At 46.9% G+C, this 20,190-nt stretch overlaps 2 protein-coding genes across 3 annotated transcripts in view; one reads left to right on the forward strand and one right to left on the reverse strand.

Moving 5' to 3' along the window:
• Positions 1-20,190, reverse strand: part of ABAT (4-aminobutyrate aminotransferase) — a 154,128-nt gene that overhangs the window by 110,768 nt on the left and 23,170 nt on the right. The window contains exon 2 of one of the 2 annotated variants that reach the window (XM_050966455.1): positions 1,545-1,622. The exons of the other annotated variant lie outside the window; for it this stretch is intronic. The gene's annotated coding sequence lies outside the window, so the exon portion shown is untranslated. The remainder of the gene's footprint in view (positions 1-1,544; positions 1,623-20,190) is intronic. 2 annotated transcript variants of the gene reach the window in all.
• Positions 14,895-16,580, forward strand: LOC127057597 (uncharacterized). Its single transcript, XM_050966485.1, has 2 exons — positions 14,895-15,608; positions 16,248-16,580. The coding sequence occupies exons 1-2, from the start codon at positions 15,077-15,079 to the stop codon at positions 16,454-16,456; spliced, it is 741 nt and encodes a 246-aa protein (XP_050822442.1). The 5' UTR covers positions 14,895-15,076; the 3' UTR covers positions 16,457-16,580.

The following is a 20,190-nucleotide window of genomic DNA, read 5'->3' on the forward strand; positions in this document are numbered from 1 at the left end:
CCATCATCTTTCGAAATGGATGGCTGCCATATAACTCACTGTGTCACCCTGAACTATGCCTTGCTTTTCTTGGTGCTTATATTCCTCAAATACTTGGCAACAATTAAGTCTCCACCATGCTCCTTATCTATTAACCAGAATATTGTAGCAAAAATGGTAAAGATATGAAATGTCATGAAATAATATATGTGAGATGGGATTCCCAAAAGAACAGTAAAACCAGTCACAAAATATCCTAAATATCGTAACCCACTAAGCTAATGAACCATTGCTTAAAGGAACATCAGTGGGGAAATTTAGGTCATCCTTATGTCAACTAATGCCTCACTTATCAATCCAAAAGCAGAGTTTCTTTTCAAACATACTAAGTAGAATAGAAGGTAGTAATGCCATTGAAAACAATGAGGCCAGGCCTCCCCTCTAAGGCTTTGTGTAGACTAGGATTTAAAGGTGTGCTGTTTGACTGGTTTAAGTATCTGATTCCAACACTTTCTAAGACTCATCAGGACAAGACAAGTTATGCTTTAGCATATGTTTTGACAGCAAACCCTCCACAACAGGGACCATCTTTTTGTTACGTTTATATAGCGCATAGCACAAGAGTGCCTTAAGGCCACATACAAGAAGTTACCTAGTCAAGTTAAGGCCTAGTCTTCATTCGAGGTTTTAACTTGGCTAGTTTAGCATCTGCTAAAGTACAATTTAGTATATCTCATTGCCTAAGAAGGTGTTCAGTAGATTGAGCTAGTTAATATGATCTAACATCACATCTTTAATCCAAGTCTACATAAAGCCCTAGGGGGAAAAAAAGCCTGAAGCCCAAATTCAGACACATTAATTTGAAGTCCTGAGTTATTCTGAATGATAACACTTTGTGGGAGAGATGAGGTGTAGTAACAACTTTCCCACAAAAAATAAACAGTGAGTTGGAAAGACATAAATGCAGAAATACTGCAGAAGTGGGAGTAGTGTCTTGGATGTAGCATTAAATCAAAAGAATACAGTCTGACTGGGTACTTGATCGGAGCAGTTTGCTGGAGTTGTGAGAGCATTGTCCTATATGTAAATTATAAACTGGGTTTTCCTATTATCATCTGATATCCCTTATCCACAATACACATACTTCTCTGATTAATTAGACTGAAAACAAAGTATCCTGTGTCTCGATCAAATCATGTCTACTGGAACAAGGAAAATAGCCCACTACTGGTGTTCAATCTTTCTTAACCGCTCAGAAGCCAATCAATAGAAGTTGGTGGTGCCTAGTTTTAGTGAATCAGGTTTGTGTGCTGGGCAGAATCTGTATTTATGTGGGGGAGGAAAGGACTGAGAAACATCAAGGACCTGGGGGAAAGGTGCAAATAGGGATGGTTAGAACTCAGGCTGGAGACCCAGAGACTGAGGGTCTAGAAGGAAGGAGTTGGTAGGGAAAGGACATAGGCTTATATAGTGTGTGTCAGCACAAGGATGCAGACTTAACACTAACAATCCACTAAAGTAGTATACATAATGGAAATAAATAGCATATGTGTGAGCTTGCACACCTCAGACCATGCAGCAGGTCAGCTGTGCCAAAGGATGCTCCCGGCCTCATGGATCTTACAGAGTAGTAGTGATGGTGCCTGTGAACAAGGAAGCATCATGATGTGAACAGCATTTCTTTCCATCCCACAAAAGCCAAGATAGGGTTTTGGGATAGGGAAATGGAACATCAGTAAAAATCTAATAGAGTTGTCAGTTTCTGTGCCCTTATAAAGAGAGTGACAAGAAGGTACAGATTTAAAAGGTTTGGGTTTTATTTATATTTAAAAAGTTTCTCCTCTGAAGTATAATAACTAATATCTATATTTTAAGTGAATTGTAATCCTGTTGAAAGGTGCCAAATGGACAGCCCTGGAGACAGAAGACCTTTATTTAGCCACAGAACAGATACAGCAAGGGCAATAGCTGTTAAAGTTCCATACAGACCCACAGGGACAACTTTGGGGGTCAGAGTATAGTTCAGTCTAAATAGCCCCTTTAGTCCTTCCCTGTTTACTAAGACTACTAATATGGATACCAGTTAGAACAGGGATTGTCTGTTTTGTGTTTGTTCAGTGTCTAGCACAATGAGGTACAAGTTCATGAGTGGGGCTCCTTAATGCTACATAAAAAGACCGTTACTTACCTTTTCGTCACTGTTGTTCTTCGAGATGTGTTGTTCACGTCCATTCCACATTAGGTGTGCGCACGCCGCATGCATGAGCATCAGAAACTTTTTCCCTTAGCAGCTCCCAGTGGGCCGGCGGGGCCCCCGCCAGAGTGGCGCCACTGCACCATGCATATATACCTCCGCTGGCCCAACCTCCTCCAGTTCTTTCTTGCTGGTGACTCCCACAGAGGGGTAGGAGGGCGTGGCGGTGGAAAGGATGTGAACACCACATCTCGAAGAACAACCATTACGAAAAGGTAAGTAACCATCTTTTCTTCAAGTGCTTGTTCACATCCATTCCACATTAGGTGAATCACAAGCTTATCTTTAGAGGAGGGTAGAAGTCACGAAACAATAGATCGGAGGACCACCCTGCCAACTGCCGCGTTCTCCTGTGCCTGCTGGTTGACCGTGTAGTGGGTCATGAAGGTCTGCACCAAGGACCAGGTGGCTGCCCTGCAGATCTCCTGGATCGGGACCTGTGCCAGGAAGGCCGCAGAAACTGCCTGTGCTCTGGTCAAGTGGGCCGAGACTGCCGGAGCCGGGCTGAGATTTATGCTGACCTTGGCTCTGGCTCGGCCTATTGGAGGAGTTGTTATTATTGCGCTGCCTTCTGTTGTCTCCGCTTCGCCTGCGGTAAGGCTCCTGTCGAAGATAAGGCTGGTACTGGCGCTGGGGAGGAGGCTGCGGCTTAAAGGGTTTCCTCTGAGTTGCCAGGGCGTGCATACCCAGCGACTTGAGTGTAGCTCTAGAGTCCTTGAGGCTATGCAGCTTTGCGTCTATCTGGTCCGAGAAGAGTCCGGACCCTTCGAAGGGGAGGTCCTGGAGCGAATTCTGGACCTCAAGCGGCAGACCTGACTCCTGAAGCCACGCCGCATTCCGCATGACCACGCCTGACGCGATTGTCCTGGCTGCCGTGTCCGCTGAATTCAAGGACGCTTGGAGGGAAGTTTTCACTATGGCCTTGCCTTCCTCCACCAGAGCCGTGAACTCCTGTTGGGAGCCGTGCAGGAGGTTGTCCTTAAACTTCTCCACTGCCACCCAGGAGTTGAAGTTATGCCTGTTAAGGATGGCCTGCTGGTTAGCAATCCTCAACTGGAGGCCCCCTGACGAATACACCTTCCTGCCGAACAAGTCTAGGCGTTTTGCTTCCTTGGCCTTAGGGGACGGGGCTTGTGGCCCATAGCGCGCTCTCTCGTTTCTCATTTACCGCCGTTTTCTACCAGGGAACATGGGCTCAGGTGGCAGAACAAGAAGTTGTTTCCTTTTGACGGGGTGAAGTACTTGCGCTCCCCACCTTTGGCTGTTGGTGCTCTGGATGCTGAGGTCTGCCACATAGTTGTGTAATTAGACTGAATGGTCTTAATGAGCAGGAGCACTACTCTGGATGGACCTTCTGGGCTCAGAATATCCACCATGGGGTCCTCCTGCTCAACCGTCTCCTCGGCTTGCAACTCCAAGTTATGGGCCACCTTACGTAGCAGCTCTTGATGGGCTTTGTGGTCTATTGGCAAAAGTCCTGTTACTGCCGTGTCTGCTACTGCTTCATCCGGGGATGACGAGGAAGTTAGCAGCTGCTCAGTTTCCTCCAGCTGGTCTCCTTGGTCCCCCTCCCCCAGGGGAGGGGTTTCCGGCTCAAGCTGGGGCCGGCGGCCTTGGGGCGGCACTGGGTATGGTGCCAGACTCTCCGGTCTCTCACTCGGCGAGGCTGTAGGTGGCTTGGACACCGTAGCTTCCCTTATGGAAGAGCATCGGTGAGGGGAATGCTGTACCAAACAGCTAGCCCTGGAGGGAGCACCTTGTTGCCACTGTGGTTGCCAACCAGTTTGTTGTTTCCTGCTGTTCAGAGCCCGTTGCAGGTAGCTATATTGGCCTGAGTTAGTGCTGGACTTTGGTGACACAGAGCGCGAGGGCCACAGCGGTGCCGTCGATCGGCTTCTTGCTGATCGGGAGCGGCACTGGTACCGCTGCTCTCTGGACAGGGACCGATGCTCCCGAGACCAGGACCTTCTGGGAGCCCTTGGTGACTCCCGGCTCGTCTCCTCCTGGTGCCAGTCTCGGGGCGGCGCCAGGGAGTGCCATGCACTAACCCCATGCGTTGACTAGCCTCTGGTACCGAGACTTCCTTCTGAGTGAAGGGTAACTGGGAGTCCACAGACTCTGATCTTGACTGGGGCCAACGCCGGGACGGTGTCCTCAAACGGCGCACCATTGCCGGCTTTCCCTTTGACAGCACCCTTGGTCCAGGTGCCGGAGGCTTCTCCCTGGCCGGGAGGGGGCTCGCCGCCAATCCGATGAGGTCTTTTGCAGCCTCAAAGGTGTCAGGCGTGAAGGGCTGATCTATTATGCTCTCGAGCCCTTCGTCCGCACTGAGTTCACTTATGGCTGGACTCGGTGCCACTGGTGCCAAAGTAGGTGCAGTGTCCATCCCGCTCTTCCCAGTACCCGGGGCCTGATATGGCGCTGGCCTCCTTTGCAGGGAATGTCCGCGCCCCTCCTTTGGTTTTGCCTTGGGCCGCACCGGAGAGGATGAGCAGTGCCAGGGTCTACTTTGGCATTTCGAGGCTGACGGCTTGTGGTGCTTGGCCGGTACCGGGTCTCTTAATGACTCCGGGGCACTCTGCACTGAGTAGGCGGGGGCTGGCATCAGACGTTCCCCGCTCAATGGCTGCAGCACAGCCTCCATCAACCACTGCTTTAAGCAAAAGTCTCTCTCTTTCTTTGTTCTCGGCTCAAAGGCCTTGCACATCTTACACTTCTCTGTTTGGTGAGCTTCCCCTAAGCAACGTAGACAGGAGTTGTGAGGGTCACTAAAGGCATAGGCTTGTGGCACATGGCGCAAGCCTTAAATCCTTGGGCCTGTGGCATGCCCCACGGCTCACAGCGGGCACTGGAATCCTTCAAGCACCTAATCTATTAAGTGTCCAACAACAATGAAATGTTAACTAACATAACTAATTGATAACAGGGATGCAACTCTAAGGTTGCTTCTCTTACAAGAGCAAGAGGTTGCTCCAACACCGCCATGGACAGTAAGAAGGAACTAGAGGGGGTCGGGCCAGCGGAGGTATATATGCATGGCGCAGCGGTGCCACTCTGGCGGGGGCCCTGCCGGACCGCCAGGAGCCGCTAAGGGAAAAAGTTTCCAACACTCATGCACGCGGTTCATTCCCTAATGTGGAATGGACGTGAACAAGCACTTGAAGAAGACTACAAACATAACTATAATGCCACTTATATTCAGAAGTGGATTTAGGCTAAACAGGATCTGACTTCAAATACTTAAGTTTTCCCAAGGCAGATTCTTACTCCCAGCCCTCATCTTCTAGCATAGTGTTTCCCAAACTTGGGACATTGCTTGTGCAGGGAAAGCCGCAAACCTGCGGATGCGGCAGGTAAACAAACCGGCTGGCCCGCCAGGGGCTTCCCCTACACAAGCAGCATCCCAAGTTTGGGAAACACTGCTCTAGCCCTGTGTCCCCACTTCCACTTTTTGAGCCCTTCGTATTCCTCTAAATGAGGTTGCTCAAGCCCAGTTCCCTGGCAGGCTGTGCCAGCTGACAGAAATTAGATATGCACCGGGTCACTTCCTACTGCTACACCTGTGAGTAACTGCTGCATGTGGAGTTGGACCCCTTCTACTCCCAGTGTCTTCATCCAGTGATTCTCCATTAATATATCCCTGAGCGAGGGGGTGGTGATTTTAAAACAAAGATCTGAACAAACTACCACCCTGTGATTTCAAGCCCAAAGATGGTGGTAACTTTTCATTTCTCAAATCTTGAGCTAAATGATAGATACATGATCTAATTAACATACTGTTGAAGCCACTTGTGAGGACAACCTCATTACTTTCTCCGCTTTGGAGCACAGTACAGCCTTCCCAAAGGAAACAATGGCGAATCAGAGTACAAAACTAAAACTGTACTGGAACAGAATCAAATGCAGGAGGTATGTTTGAGGGTTTAGAATCAGTTTCTTACAAGTTCAGTGAGTTCTGGTTACAGTTGTGGGACTATTCTTATATTTGGCATAAACCTATGTGTTAGGTTCATGGATAAATGACTGGTAAAACACACAAAATTATACACTTATTACTCTGTTAGCAGCCAAATTTTAAAAAAACGTCTTAAAATGCATAAAATTGAGATTGCAATGATTACCTTGGTTACTAATCTGTATGTACAAATCCTAATTCTCAAATACTTCCTTTAACTGGCATATTTTGACTCAAACTGTGCACTTTATTATTCATTTAAAAAAACTGGAAAAATACCCCAAATTAAAACCTCATTATGAAGCTTCTGATGTTTCACAAAAAGGAACATCCAGCCTAGTTTTCAAAGGGGTCAAACAAATCAACCCCATAATGACAGACTCATACTTTTAGATTAATTTTCCCACAATTATTTCCAACCCCCTAGAATGCTAAATATAAAGTAAAGGTTTATCTGCTCAAACCTCATCTGTATTTGTTCACCAACCCAACAATCCACCTAAGCTTTCTAAGAGATCATGAAACTAACAAGATACAAATTGTCAAATGAAACTGATTCTAAAAGTGCCATTCATTCTTCTGTTTCCTTAAGACAAAACTAATCCATATAAAGCAAAAAACACCCCACACATTACAGAGGGAGGATTAGAAACGTAAGAGAGAGCTCTAGCTTCCTTAAGGTGACCCTCTTTTTATTTGAAGGAACAGGAAAGCAAATGGTGACTATAAGGTGACTAGCAAACATTTCAAAAAATAGTTACACACACGTACAAAGACACACCTTTGAATACAGCAAAGGATGTTAAGGGTAACAAGAAGGGTTTCTACAGGTATGTTAGCAACAAAAAAAAGAAAGTCAGGGAAAGTATGGGAGGCAACCTAGTGCCAGATGATGTGGAAAAAGCTGAAGTACTCAATGCTTTTTTTGCCTCTGTCTTCACAGACAAGGTCAGCTCCCACACTGCTGTCCTGGGCAACACAGTATGGAGAGGAGCTGAGCAACCCTTAGCAGTGAAAGAACAGGTTAAGGACTATTTACAAACTCTGGACATGCACAAGTCCATGGGTCCAGATCTAATGCATCTGAGGGTGCTTAGGGAATTGGTTGATGTGACTGCAGAGCCATTGGCCATTATCTTTGAAAACTCGTGGCAATCAGGGAAGGTCCCAGATGATTGGAAGATGGCAAATATAGTGCCCCTCTTTAAAAAAGGGAAGGAGGAGAACCCAGGGAACTACAGACTGGTCCTCAAGTAAACCATTTTGAAGCACTTGGTATAGAGGAAGGTGTTCAGGAACAGTCAACCAACCTGATTTCATTCTATGATGAGATAACTGGATCTGTGGATATGAGGAAAGCAGTGAACATGATACCTTGACTTTAGCAAGGCTTTTGATACGGTCTGCCACAGTATTCTTGCCAGCAAGTTAAAAAAATATGGATTGGATGAATGGACTATAAGGTAGATAGAAAGCTGGCTAGATTGTCGGGCTCAAGGGGCAGTGATCAACAGCTTCATGTCTAGTTGGCAGCCGGTATCAAGCAGAGTGCCCCAGGGGTCAGTTTTGTTCAATATCTTTATTAATCATCTGATGATGGGATGGATTGCAACCTCAGCAAGTTTGCAGATGACACTAAGTTGGGGAGAGAGGTAGATACACTGGAGGGTGGGTATAGGGTCCAGAGTGACCTAGACAAATTGGAGGATTGGGCTAAAAGAAATCTGATGAGGTTCAACAAGGACAAGGCCAGAGTCCTACACTTAGGAAGGAAGAATTCCATGCATTGCTACAGACTAGGGACCGAATGGCTAGGCAGCAGTTCTGCAGAAAAGGACCTGGGGATTACAGTGGATGAGAAGCTGGATGAGTCACCAGTGTGCCCTTGTTGCCAAGTAGGTTAACGGCATATTGGCTGCATTAGTAGGAGCATTGCCAGCAGATTGAGGGAAGTGAATATTCCCCTCTATTTGGCACTGGTGAGGCCACATCTGAAGTATGGTGTCCAGTTTTGGGCCTCCCATTACAGAAAGAATGTGAACAAATTGGAGCACATCCAGCAGAGGGCAACAAAAGGTGCTGGGGCACATGACTTATGAGGAGAGGCTGAGGGAACTGGGCTTGTTTAATCTGCAGAAGAGAAGAGTGAGGGAGGATTTGACAGCAGTTCTCAAGTACCTGAAGGGAGGTTTCAAAGAGGATGGAGCTAGGCTATTCTCAGCGGTGGCAGATGACAGAACAAGAAGCAATGGTCTCAAATTACAGTAGAGAAGGTCTAGGTTGGATATTAGGAAACACTGTTTCACTAGGAGGGTGGTGAAATCTCCATCCTTAGAGATTTTTATGACCCGGCTTGACAAAACCCTGGCTGGGATGATTTAGTTGGTGTTGGTCCTGCTTTGAGCAGGGGATTGGACTAGATGACCTCCTGAGGTCTCCTCCAACCTTAATCTTCTATGATTCTATGAATATCTAAAAACATACATACGCACACACCTTTCAACAACAAATTTTCTTCTTAGTAATTAAACCCTTCAATTTGTCATTTTGTAAAAAGCATTCAAAGTAAACAAATTTCATGACACTTAGGGTACGTCTTCACTACCCGCCGTATCGGCGGGTTACAATCGATTGCTCAGGGATCGATATATCGCGTCTCATCTAGACGCGATATATCGATCCCCGAATGCGCTTATATCGATTCTGTAACTCCACCAACCCGAACGGAGTTGTGGAATCGACAGGGGGAGCCGCGGACATCGATCCCGCGCTGTGAGGACAGTGAGTAATTCGATCTCAGATACTTCAACTTCAGCTACTTTATTCACGTAGCTGAAGTTGCGTATCTAAGATCGATTTTCCCTCGTAGTGTAGACCAGCCCTTACATTGCTTGGTTGAAAATATGTAAGTTAAGTTGTACTTCCCTTTTATTCCTTTTAAAGCAGCTGCTGCTAACTGCATTGTAAAGAAATATCATTGATGTCAGCTCCCTTCAGTAACTGCCATAAGACCAAAGAGCCATCAGAGAAAAGAATCTAGCAGCAACTCTGCAGTTCAACTGAAGAGAAAAAACAGCCATCTATTTTAATGCATCTAGCTCTTACAAATTGCCAGTGCTCAATCTAAACCCAGGCTGAATGAGGTTGGGGAGAAAGATAGCCAATTCAGTTCAAAAAAAGGCCACATGACCACATAGGGTAGCACTTTAACTAATATCTGTATAAGATTCAAAATCAACTCAATGAATGTTCTTGTCCAGAAATAAAGTAGTGACAGATCTAGAACTGGAATGTATTTGTTTCAAATGACCTCCTAGTTTCCAAATACTGTATCTTCCTTATAACTGTGGGATTAAAAAATAGCTAATGTCTCTAAAGATTAGCTCTGTAATGCATCACTTGTGCTCTGGTTTATAATGCCACAGCTGTAATATCGGGGAACACGATTCCTACAAAATATCTAGTTTTATATTTGTTTCCTTGATATCCTGCACAGTAAGCATGCATGCATGAATGCATGTATGTCTATATAATTAGCCATCATGAGGCAATGTACTTTCATCTCCCCATGGTGATTCATTCTCTGAACTGTGGAGTTAAAGAGAAATACATATGCACACAATAAAAGCAGTGACTATGTAGTAACAGTAACAAAAACCAAGAGCTGGCTGTCTTGCTAGTTGCACCAAGAAACACAGCAGACTTGAATGCCACTGATGGGTTGCCATGGCTGCAAGGGGGCAGGGGAGGAAACAAGAGGAAAGATGAACCAGTGTGCAGTAAAAGGCTAAGCTATTTCAGTTTTAAATCACTGTGACAGCTCTTCAGCTGAGCTATTACATGGTTGCTGTGGTAACAAATAGGAGAAAAATCACAGAGGAAATCTGTAATTATTACAAGGGAGATAGTGACTTACCCAGTTCAGTAACCAGCACATTACAGTGATTCAAGCTGTCATGAACGCCTAACCACTATGGAATAATGCAGGGTCATCGAGCCATACCTGCTGCAGTGCCACGCTAGAATGAAATGCAAGCAAGATCCAGTCTTGGTTGCTTCACACTATGTCTCAGTAAGAGACTTTTCTAACAGCTCTAGGTAGCCAAGTCCAGCTGCTTTGCATTAATGCAGTGGTCCCCAACCTTTTCATCTGGCGGGTGCCAAATGAAGGACCGTGCCAGCAGTTGAGCATCCGCCAAAATGCCACCGAATTTCAGCCTCTCGATGACGTCGCTTGTCGGGCACCGCTTTGGGGACCCCTGCATTAATGCAATGCTTAGTGTAATGCTCCCTCACTCTCGGTCAGAGGGAGGCCACTCAGGCTAGTCCTGTGAGGTCAGGACCAGAGACTGTAAGACAGGCAAAAGTCCCAATAGGGCTGCGCGGTTAATAATCAATATTGGGCTTTAGCCTGGACTTGGGTAGCGCAAGTAGTCAGCCCTTAACTACATTCTATCAGTGGAGCTCAGGCAGCCAGCAAACAAACAGTCTCTAAAGATGAGTGGTAAGGGAGCTCCTGTCCTGGGCTGGAGCCTCCTTGCATCGTGTAGGAGGTCAGCCAACCGGGGTAGGGTGGCAGGGGGACACAGGCCCACCCTACTCCACTGTGTCCCAACCCAGGGCCTTGGCAGGGGCAGGATTGGCTGCCCCTGTGTCGGTGGGGATCCAGAAGCAACACACCGACAGCCTCACTGGGCTCTGCAGTCAGCTGCTCCGTGGCTGCCCCGGGCTACTTCCTGCCTCTCCGCGGTTTGGTACCTGCAGCCTCCAGGTCCCTTCCAGCTCTTCAGGGTAAACTGCAGTGGGTACTCCGGGCCAGTCGTCGTCCATGTCTGGAGATTGGGAACAGCCAGGCGCAGGCTCCTCTCTGGGCCCTTGGAGAACAGGCCGAGCGTCGTCCTCCATTGCAGGCTCTCCCCCAACTGTGCTGCAGGGCCGGCCTCTTATACTCCCAGACATGCCCCGGTGCTTCTGGCGATGGGAGCAGGGCAATCTACGCTCCACCCTCCAAGGGGCACATAATGCTCCCTCACTCTCCCAGTCGGAGGGAGGCCACTCAGCCTCACTACACTTAGACACATGCAATATTAGAAGGGAAGAAAACCATGGAACTGGATTCAAGAAGGAAGAGGAATTAAACTGTATACCATGCATGATTCAAACATCACTACACTGTTCTTTAATTCCTTTCTCAAGACCTCTTGTAATAAATGGCCAACTGACAACATCCGGACTCACTGCCAGTAGGAATACCGATACTTATAAGGAAGAGAACTCCCTTCTGCACAGAGCCAGGGGAGGCTGTTGCTCCCCTCTCCTTGGCCATGCAACCATTGCCTGGGACCTCAAGTGGCTCCTTGGTAGCAGCCAGGGAGGGAACACAGACGGAGGCAGCATAGATCCCTGCTATGTTGCCTATACCATGTGGAAGTCTAAACACTGAGCAAGACATGGTGACTTAGAAAATGGATCAGCCTGTGCTCCACTCTGGGAAATCTGTGACGGGGTATATATGGAACCAGGAAAAGCAGAGAGTGGTGATATCACATCACAGGGGTAGCATGCCACTCCATCCCTCCATGGAAATCACTGGAAAGTGATCAACCTTTTGTGCATACATGCATGTGTGCACTGTACATATGGGATTTTCTTTAACATCACAAAATAATATTTAAGGTATACCACATCTCGTAACCTTTGACTATTTATTATTCAGTGAAGCAGTGAATCTGAAAACTAATTTGGGGTTCTGATGGATAATCAGCTGAACATGAGCTCCCAATGCGACACTGTGGCCAAAAGAATGCATAATCATGGGAATCTCAAGCAGAAGTAGGGAGGTTATGTTATCTCTGTATTTGGCACTGATGCAACTGCCGCTGGAATACTGCATCCAGTTCTGTTGTCCACAATTCAAGAACGATGCTGATAAATTGGAGAGGGTTCAGAGAAGAAGCCACAAGAATAATCAAAGGATTAGAAAACGTGCTTTATAATGGTAGACTCAGGGGCTCAATCTATTTATCTTAAAGGGAAGGTTAAGGCAGGACTTGATTACAGTCTATAAGTAACTACATCGGGAACAAAACTTTGATAACAGGCTTCTCAATCTAGCAGAGAAAGGTAAGACATGATCCAATGGCTGGAATTTCAAGCTAGACAAATTCAGACTGGTAATAACATGTACATTTTTAACAGGGAGGGTGATTAACTATTGGAACAATATACCAAGGGTCATGGCAGCTTCTCTATCACTGGCAATTTTAAAATCAAGATTGGATATTTTTCTAAAAAATATACTCTAGGAATTATTTTGGGGATGTTCTCTGGCCTGTTTTATACAGGAAGGTAAGACGAAATGATCACAATGCTCCTTTCAGGCCTTGGAATCTAACAGTGGTATCACAAATGTCAGTCATTTGCTAAAAGTATACCAAGCAATCCACAGATCACAGGCGTTCAAGATGATTTGGATTAAATATTGATGTTATTCCCTTACCCCCATTTATTCTAGGGCTGAATGCAGATTTCTTAGTTGAATATCTGTTTAAACATATCAGTTATCCCATATATTATTATTAATATAAAATAGGGTGACCAGACATCCCGATAAAATTGGGACTGTCCTGATATTCAGTTGTTTGTCCCGTGTCTCGACAGATGTGAGGTCAGGACGCCATTTGTCCCAATATTCTGGCAGTATTATGGAGATATTACATCACCGATGGCAAACACTCAGCTTGATGAGTTATAGCTGAATTCATTAAGGTTTATAAGGCAATTTGAAATCCTTGGCTAGGAGGTGCTATCAAAGCTCAAAGCATTATAGTAATAGTAATTTATTATTATTATTATTATTGTTATTTACATTGCAGTAGCACCAGAGGCCCCAGTCAGGATAGGGACTCCGTTGTGCTAGGCACTGTATAAAACACAGCCCCCTGCTCCAAAAATATCACCATTGAATTCAACACGAGAGACCGATTTTGTAATTCCTGCACCAAAAGAGTCAATGTAAAGACTAAATTATATCTTCCTACCAATCTCAAGCTGGAATGTACGTTCTGAAAGAAGGTGTGGCTGCTCTGAATCCCTTCCCCCCGCCCCCCCGTACATTTTACCACATATATTTTCTACACCAATATCCATCTAGATACTTAGGCTTCCCCATCACCATAATATTTGAACATCTCACAGACATTAACAAATGTATCCTTAACGACGCTGTGAGGACAGGAAGCATTATCATCCCCATTTTCAAAGATGGAGACTCAATGCATGAGATATTAAACAACATATCCAAGGTCACACAGAAAGTCTGTGGCAGAGCAAGGAACTGAACTCAGATATGCTGAGATCGAGTCCAGTCATCTAACAGGACTATCATTCTTTTCATGATTGCAACAAAACTGGGTCATAACACAAGCCAGCCATTGACTTCAACACTAACTCATCAGGACTAATGTTGGTAATAAGCTGGGGGAGGAATAGCTCAGTGGTTTGAGCATTGGCCTGCTAAACCCAGCGTTGACAGTTCAATCCTTGAGGGGGCCACTTAGGGATCTGGGGCAAAAATCAGTACTTGGTCCTGCTAGTGAAGGCAGGGGGCTGGACTTGATGACCTTTCGAGGTCCCTTCCAGTTCTAGGAGATAAATAAATAATTGGAGATATACCTAAGGAAAGAACACAGCCAACCAACAAAAGTAGTAGTGCAATCTCAAAACAGCACATTGGATTTTTCCAGGGAAACTTATAGTACATTTTCTGCTCTTTTAAACGGATCCTTCTACTTATTATGTTCTTATTCAAAAGCAAACTTTTCTATCAAATGTATTCTTTCATACGTGCACCAGTTTCAGTGTATTATCATGAGACGCATGTGCTAAAAGGAAAAGGATCAAGATCAAGAAAGATTGGTGCACAGTAGCAAATGAAAGCACAAGGTAACTATGAAGACTGGTTATTTGTACCCCCAGTAATATAAGGTCTAGTCATGTTACTTATTGCTGTAAAATTTACAGACACATGGTTTTACTATAAGTGACCAGACATACCGGCAAAGAAAATGATTTATTGTATACACCTTCAATAGGCAGTGGCTCCGACATATTAGAAAGAAACAGCCAGAGACCTGTTAGGAAACACAAAATGTTCCATACAATACACAGAACTTTAACACTCGAGAAAAACAAAATACCCAGACATAGCAGCTCCTAAGGGGTAGAGACAAAATGTCAAAAACATAAATGTCATATATGCCTTCAAGAAATAAAAATAGAACACATCAGCATCAAGCAGTAAAGGGCAAAACAAACTGGGACATTCACCACCACATTCTGTTTATAATTTAAAACACTGACTTGCTAAGAGACTAAAAAGTAAGCCCTGAGAACTCCAAACTTCTTGAGGAGGAAATGTCACTCATTTAAAATGCCTGCAGTCCTTGAAAAGGAATGGAGCATCTTGTTTTCACTGGAGTATCAAATCAACATTTACTTTGGCCTTGGCTACACTGGAGAGTTGCAGTGCTGGTGGTGGCTTTACAGCGCTGCAACTCACTCACCGTCCACACTTGCAAGGCACATACAGCGCTGTATCTCCCTGGCTACAGCGCTGGTTGTACTCCACCTCTGCCTGGGGAATAACGACTGCAGCGCTGGTCATGCAGCGCTGCTCCACCAGTGTGGCCACCAAAAGCGCTGTTATTGGCCTCGAGGTATTGGGAGGTATCCCAGAATGCCTATTCAGTCACTCTGCTCATCAGTACGAACTCTACTGCCCTGGCCTCAGGTGACCCGCCCTTTAAATGCCCCGGGAATTTTAAAAATCCCCTTCCCGTTTCCTCAGCCATGTGTGGAGTGCAATCAGTGAATCTTTCCAGGTGACAATGCCTCCACGTGCCAAACGAGCCCCAGCATGGAGCAATGGCGAGTTGCTGGACCTCATCAGTGCTTGGGGGGAGGAAGCTGTGCAGTCACAGCTGCGCTCCAGCCGTAGGAATTACGATACCTATGGGCAGATATCAAGGGCCATGCTGGAAAGGGGCCATGACCGGGATGTGCTGCAGTGCAGGGTTAAAGTGAAGGAGCTGCGGAGTGCCTATTGCAAAGCCCGTGAGGGAAATCGCCACTCCAGCGCCGCTCCCACGACCTGTTGTGTTTACAAGGAGCTGGACACGATACTTGGAGGTGACCCCACCGCCAATCCGAGGACCACGATGGACACTTCAGAGCGGGGGGGGCGGGGCAGGAGGAGGAGGGGAGGGGAGGAGGAAACCGAGAGTGAGGGTACTGGGGTGGGGGAAGACACCGCGGAGTCCCAGGAGGCATGCAGCCAGGAGCTCTTCTCAAGCCAGGAGGAAAGCAGCCAGTCGCAGCAGCCGGTACTTGGTGAAGGACAAGCAGAGGAGCGGGTTCCCAGTAAGCGGCTTTTATTTTCAGGATGGAAATGTTTCGGGAGAGGAGGGAGGGTTAGGGCTGCATGCATGCATGCCTAGATGTGGAATAGCCCATTGATGTGGTCTATCACGTCATGGTAATCGGCCTTGGTAATCTCTTCAAAAGTTTCAGCCAGAGCACGGGAAATGCGCTTGCGCAAGTTTATTGGGAGAGCCACTGTGGCTCTTATCCCAGTCAGGATAACGCATCCGCGCCACTGTGCCGCGAGGGGTGGGGGGACCATTACTGCACACAGACAAGCTGCACAGGGGCCAGGGCTGAATTCGCATTGCTGTAGAAGACCCTCCCACTCTTCCCAGGTGACCCTCAGCAGCGAGATATCTTCCAGGATCAACTCCTGTGGAAAATGTTGGGAGAGTGTTCAGTGTAGGTGCCCTCTCCAGCTGTTTGCTTTTCCCAACGCACAGAAACCCCAGTACAGCCCTGAAGCAATCAGTCCCCCTTATTCACCATTTCGGGGCTCCTGTGGGTTACGTGCGCTCTCTTTGGTATGGGAACATTATGCTAAAGTGAAGACTGTAAACTCCTTCACTGCGTGGGAATAACTGTCTGAGATATAAACAGTGCTGCCTCTGTTGTCTTTTTTTGCCTTTCCACAAGCAACCTTGAGTTCTCAGCTGCCCGTGTTATCAACAGCTCAAAGACTCCAAAACCTCCAGAAGAAGCCGCGAAAAAGCAAAGACGACCTGCTGCAAGCCGTTATGATCACTCTGCCAGAGAGAATCAAAAAGTGCAGGATTGGAGGGAAAGGGAAAGCAGGATCCGCCAGAGAAACGCAGCGGCCAGGAAGAAAAGCACAAAGCAGCTGATAAGCATCCTGGCATGCCAAGCGGACTCTATCCAGGCGCTCGTAGCCATGCAGGCAGAGCAATACGGCCCCGTCCCCGTCCCAAAGTTCTTTCCCTCGTGCCCCAATGTCAGCTCCAAAACTCCCTTCCCCAGCACCCAGGTTCTTACCACCACCAGCTGCCCCCAACACCTGTACGTTCACCTACCAGCCCTGAGAACTACGACCCTTACCCTCTGCACTCAACCCCCATCACCATGCAGTATAGGCATCCTGAAGTGCAGCAGTCATTGCACAGCACTCCAGACAGGACATATTCAAACCTGTGACTGTACAGTTCCCCACCGCATCCCCCTGCTCTTTTAGGTTCCCAAAATGTTGTGTGTCTGTCAATAAAGTTATTTTCTTTTCAATAAATGAATTCTTGGCTTTGAAAACAGTCTTTATTAATGCAGAAAGTCAAAGATACCTTAGCCCAGGAAAGAAACAAGCACTGCAAATCAGCTTAGGAAAAACAGATTCCTACTAACATTGTAACCACTGCACTTCACTCCCGTGCAAGGCACCAAACATTACTGTTGGTTTTCAGCCTCAAATTCCTCCCTCAAGGCATCCCTAATCCTTGTAGCCCTCTGCTGCGCCTCTCTAGTAGCCCTGCTCTCTGGCTGTGCAAATTCAGCCTCCAGGCGTTGAACCTTGGAGGTCCATGCCTGACTGAATGTTTCACCCTTCCCTTCACAAAGATTATGGAGGGTACAGCATGTGGATATAACCACAGGGATGCTGCTTTCTCCCAAGTGTAGCTTCCCATACAGAGATCGCCAGCACCCTTTTAAACGGCCAAAAGCATACTCCACAGTCATTCGGCACCGGCTCCGCCTGTAGTTGAACCGGTCCTTGCTCTGTCAAACTTCCCTGTATAAGGTTTCATGAGCCAAGGCATTAATGGGTAAGCGGGGTCTCCAAGGATCACAATGAGCATTTCAACGTCCCCTACTGTGATCTTCCGGTCTCGGAAAAAGTCCCTGGCCTGCAGCTTCCTGAACAGACCACTGTTCCGAAAGATGCGTGCATCATGCAACTTTCCAGGCCAGCCTGTGTTAATGTCAATGAAATGCCCAAGGTGATCCACAAGCACCTGGAGTACCATAGAGAAATGCCCCTTCCGATTAACGTACTCAGATGCTAGGTGGGGTGGTGCCAGAATAGGAATATGCGTCCCATATATCGCCCCTCCACAGTTAGGGAAACCCATTTGTGCAAAGCCATCCACAATGTCCTGCACGTTCCCCAGAGTCACGGTTCTTCTTAGCAGGATGCGATTAATGGCCCTGCAAACTTGCATCAAAACGATTCCAACGGTCGACTTTCCCACTCCAAACTGGTTCCTGACTGATCGGTAGCTGTCTGGAGTTGCCAGCTTCCAGACTGCAATAGCCACCCGCTTCTCCACTGGCAGGGTAGCTCTCAATCTCGTGTCCTTGTGCCGCAGGGTGGGGGCGAGCTCAGCACACAGTCCCATGAAAGTGGCTTTTCTCATCCGAAAGTTCTGCAGCCACTGCTCGTCATCCCAGACTTCCATGACGATGTGATCCCACCACTCAGTGCTTGTTTCCCCGAGCCCAAAAGTGGCGTTCCACGGTGCTGAGCATTTCCGTAACTGCCAGAAGGAATTTAGTGTCGTACGTGTCAGGCAACTCGCTATCATCGTCGGACTCCTCATCACTTTGGATCTTAAGGAATAGCTCAACTGCCAAACATGATGTGTTGGCGAGACTCGTCAGCATACTCCTCAGCAGTTCAGGTTCCATTTCCCATAGAAATCGCGCTGCACAGAAACCGCTGAGAGAGTCAAGATGGCGCCAAACGTGGACGGAAAAACAGGGATTGCTGGGATGTGAAGCGATGCATCACGGGGCGTTGGGACAGGAAGCAGAATGACCCGCACCCTCCTCCCCCTTCCCACAACCCACAGCGCCAAAATGGGACGAGGTGCTCTGTAGGATAGCTGCCCATAATGCACCACTCCCAGCACCGCTGCAAATGCTGCAAATGTGGCCACACTGCAGCACTGGTAGCTGTCAGTATGGCTACACTCCAGCGCTTTCCCTACACAGCTATACGAAGACAGCTGTAACTCCCAGCGTTGCACATCTGCAAGTGTAGCCAAGCCCATAGTGACAACTAATACAATCAGAGTGATTTGATTATACTTAATCAAAACCTACACCACCATAGGTGTCCTCCATAAAGAGGCACACCACATACGCTAACAGGAGATAGACAATCATTTCTATTTACGACTGCTCTTGAAACAGGAAATCAAACCTTTAAGATTCCTGCAGCAAAGGGATTGCAGAACTTTATGGCCCTATCTTCCTTAATCAGCTATTTAACTCCTTGAGCCAAGTCACTGTTTCAGGGAGAGGAAGACACACCTTTGGACAACTTTTAAATTTGTCTTCATCGTCACTAATTAAGGACTTTCCTGTCTCTCAGCACCCTATCGGGGATAGGATCAGTTATTATGATTACTCCTTGGGGCTTTCTGCACCAAAAAATTAAAAATTCTGCATACAATATTTTAAAATTCTGCAAATTTTATGTGTCAAAATAACACTACATAATAACGCCATTTTCAATTATTTTGGTAATTTATTTAAAAAACCTGTCAGCAAGTATGTCTGTAACAATACAGACACAAAAACTCACCCAGGAGTAGAGAGTTAAAGCAATCCCTATGACAACCCAGTTCCTGTTTCTCTGCCCCTTTCCCCCACCAGAGCCCAGCCGGGGAACCAGACACCCACAGCCCCTCCCCCCAGAGCCCAGCCATGGGTCCCCCCTTTTCCCAGATACCCGCATCCCCTCCCCTCCATAGCTCAGCCACAGGGGTCCCCAAGCCCAGATACCCGCACCCCACCCCCAAGCCGCAAAGCCATCCCTTTCCCAGACACCTGCACCCCCTCCTCCCTAGAGCCCAGCCCTGGCCCCCCCAGCCCAGATATCCGCCCCTCTCCCCACCCAGAGCCAAGGGATCTAGAGGGAGAAACAGACTGATGCTTGGCCCCAGGCTTGCACAGACTTTCCTGCATGCCGCCTTCTCCTTCCCTCAGGGCATGTTGGGAACTGCAACTGACAGGAACCCTCTAACTTCCTCTCCCTCCCCCCGAGAGTCTTCTACGTGCGAGCTGGGCTCTGCCAGGTCCAGTGGTCCCTACTGGCAGCTAGCAGCACTGCAGCCCATTTCTATGGAGGAAAAGGAAATTCTGTATGCATGTTAATTTCTGCAAAATTCTGCATTGTATAGTGGCACAGAATTCCCCCAGGAGTAATTATGGGGAGTGATGTGGCAGAAAATCACAAGCAGAGGGACTCATGGCCCAATACCACTTTCTATTACACATGTGCAACTCTAATTAAGCCAATTAGCTTGTATGCATAACTAAGAGCAAAATTTGGTCCCCAATCACTATAAATAGTCCACAAACTTAGGTTATCTGTTGTAATAATCAATACCATAACTAGCCTAACTAGTTTGATCACTAGCTTAATTGTAAACTACAGCTATGAAATTTTCAGTGTAGCTGGAAGGGAATTATGAAACAATGCAGACACTGGCTAAGAATTAATATGCCAGGCCAACTTCTTTGCACTTTAGAACTTAAATGTTTAGATGGTTGCACTTTTCCTTTACTCACTGGTGCAAGAGCTACCAAAAACAAAACATACCTACTGAAGCTCACAAATGGGAAT

The sequence above is a fragment of the Gopherus flavomarginatus genome, chromosome 9 (assembly GCF_025201925.1).
Source record: "Gopherus flavomarginatus isolate rGopFla2 chromosome 9, rGopFla2.mat.asm, whole genome shotgun sequence".
Taxonomy (NCBI): Eukaryota; Metazoa; Chordata; order Testudines; family Testudinidae; genus Gopherus; species Gopherus flavomarginatus.

Coding starts and splice junctions, on each gene's coding strand:
- LOC127057597 (XM_050966485.1), top strand. CDS start 15,077: ATGCCTCCACGTGCCAAACGAGCCCCAGCATGGAGCAATGGCGAGTTG. Junction 15,609..16,247: donor AGCAGAGGAGCGGGTTCCCA/GTAAGCGGCTTT, acceptor CCTTTCCACAAG/CAACCTTGAGTTCTCAGCTG.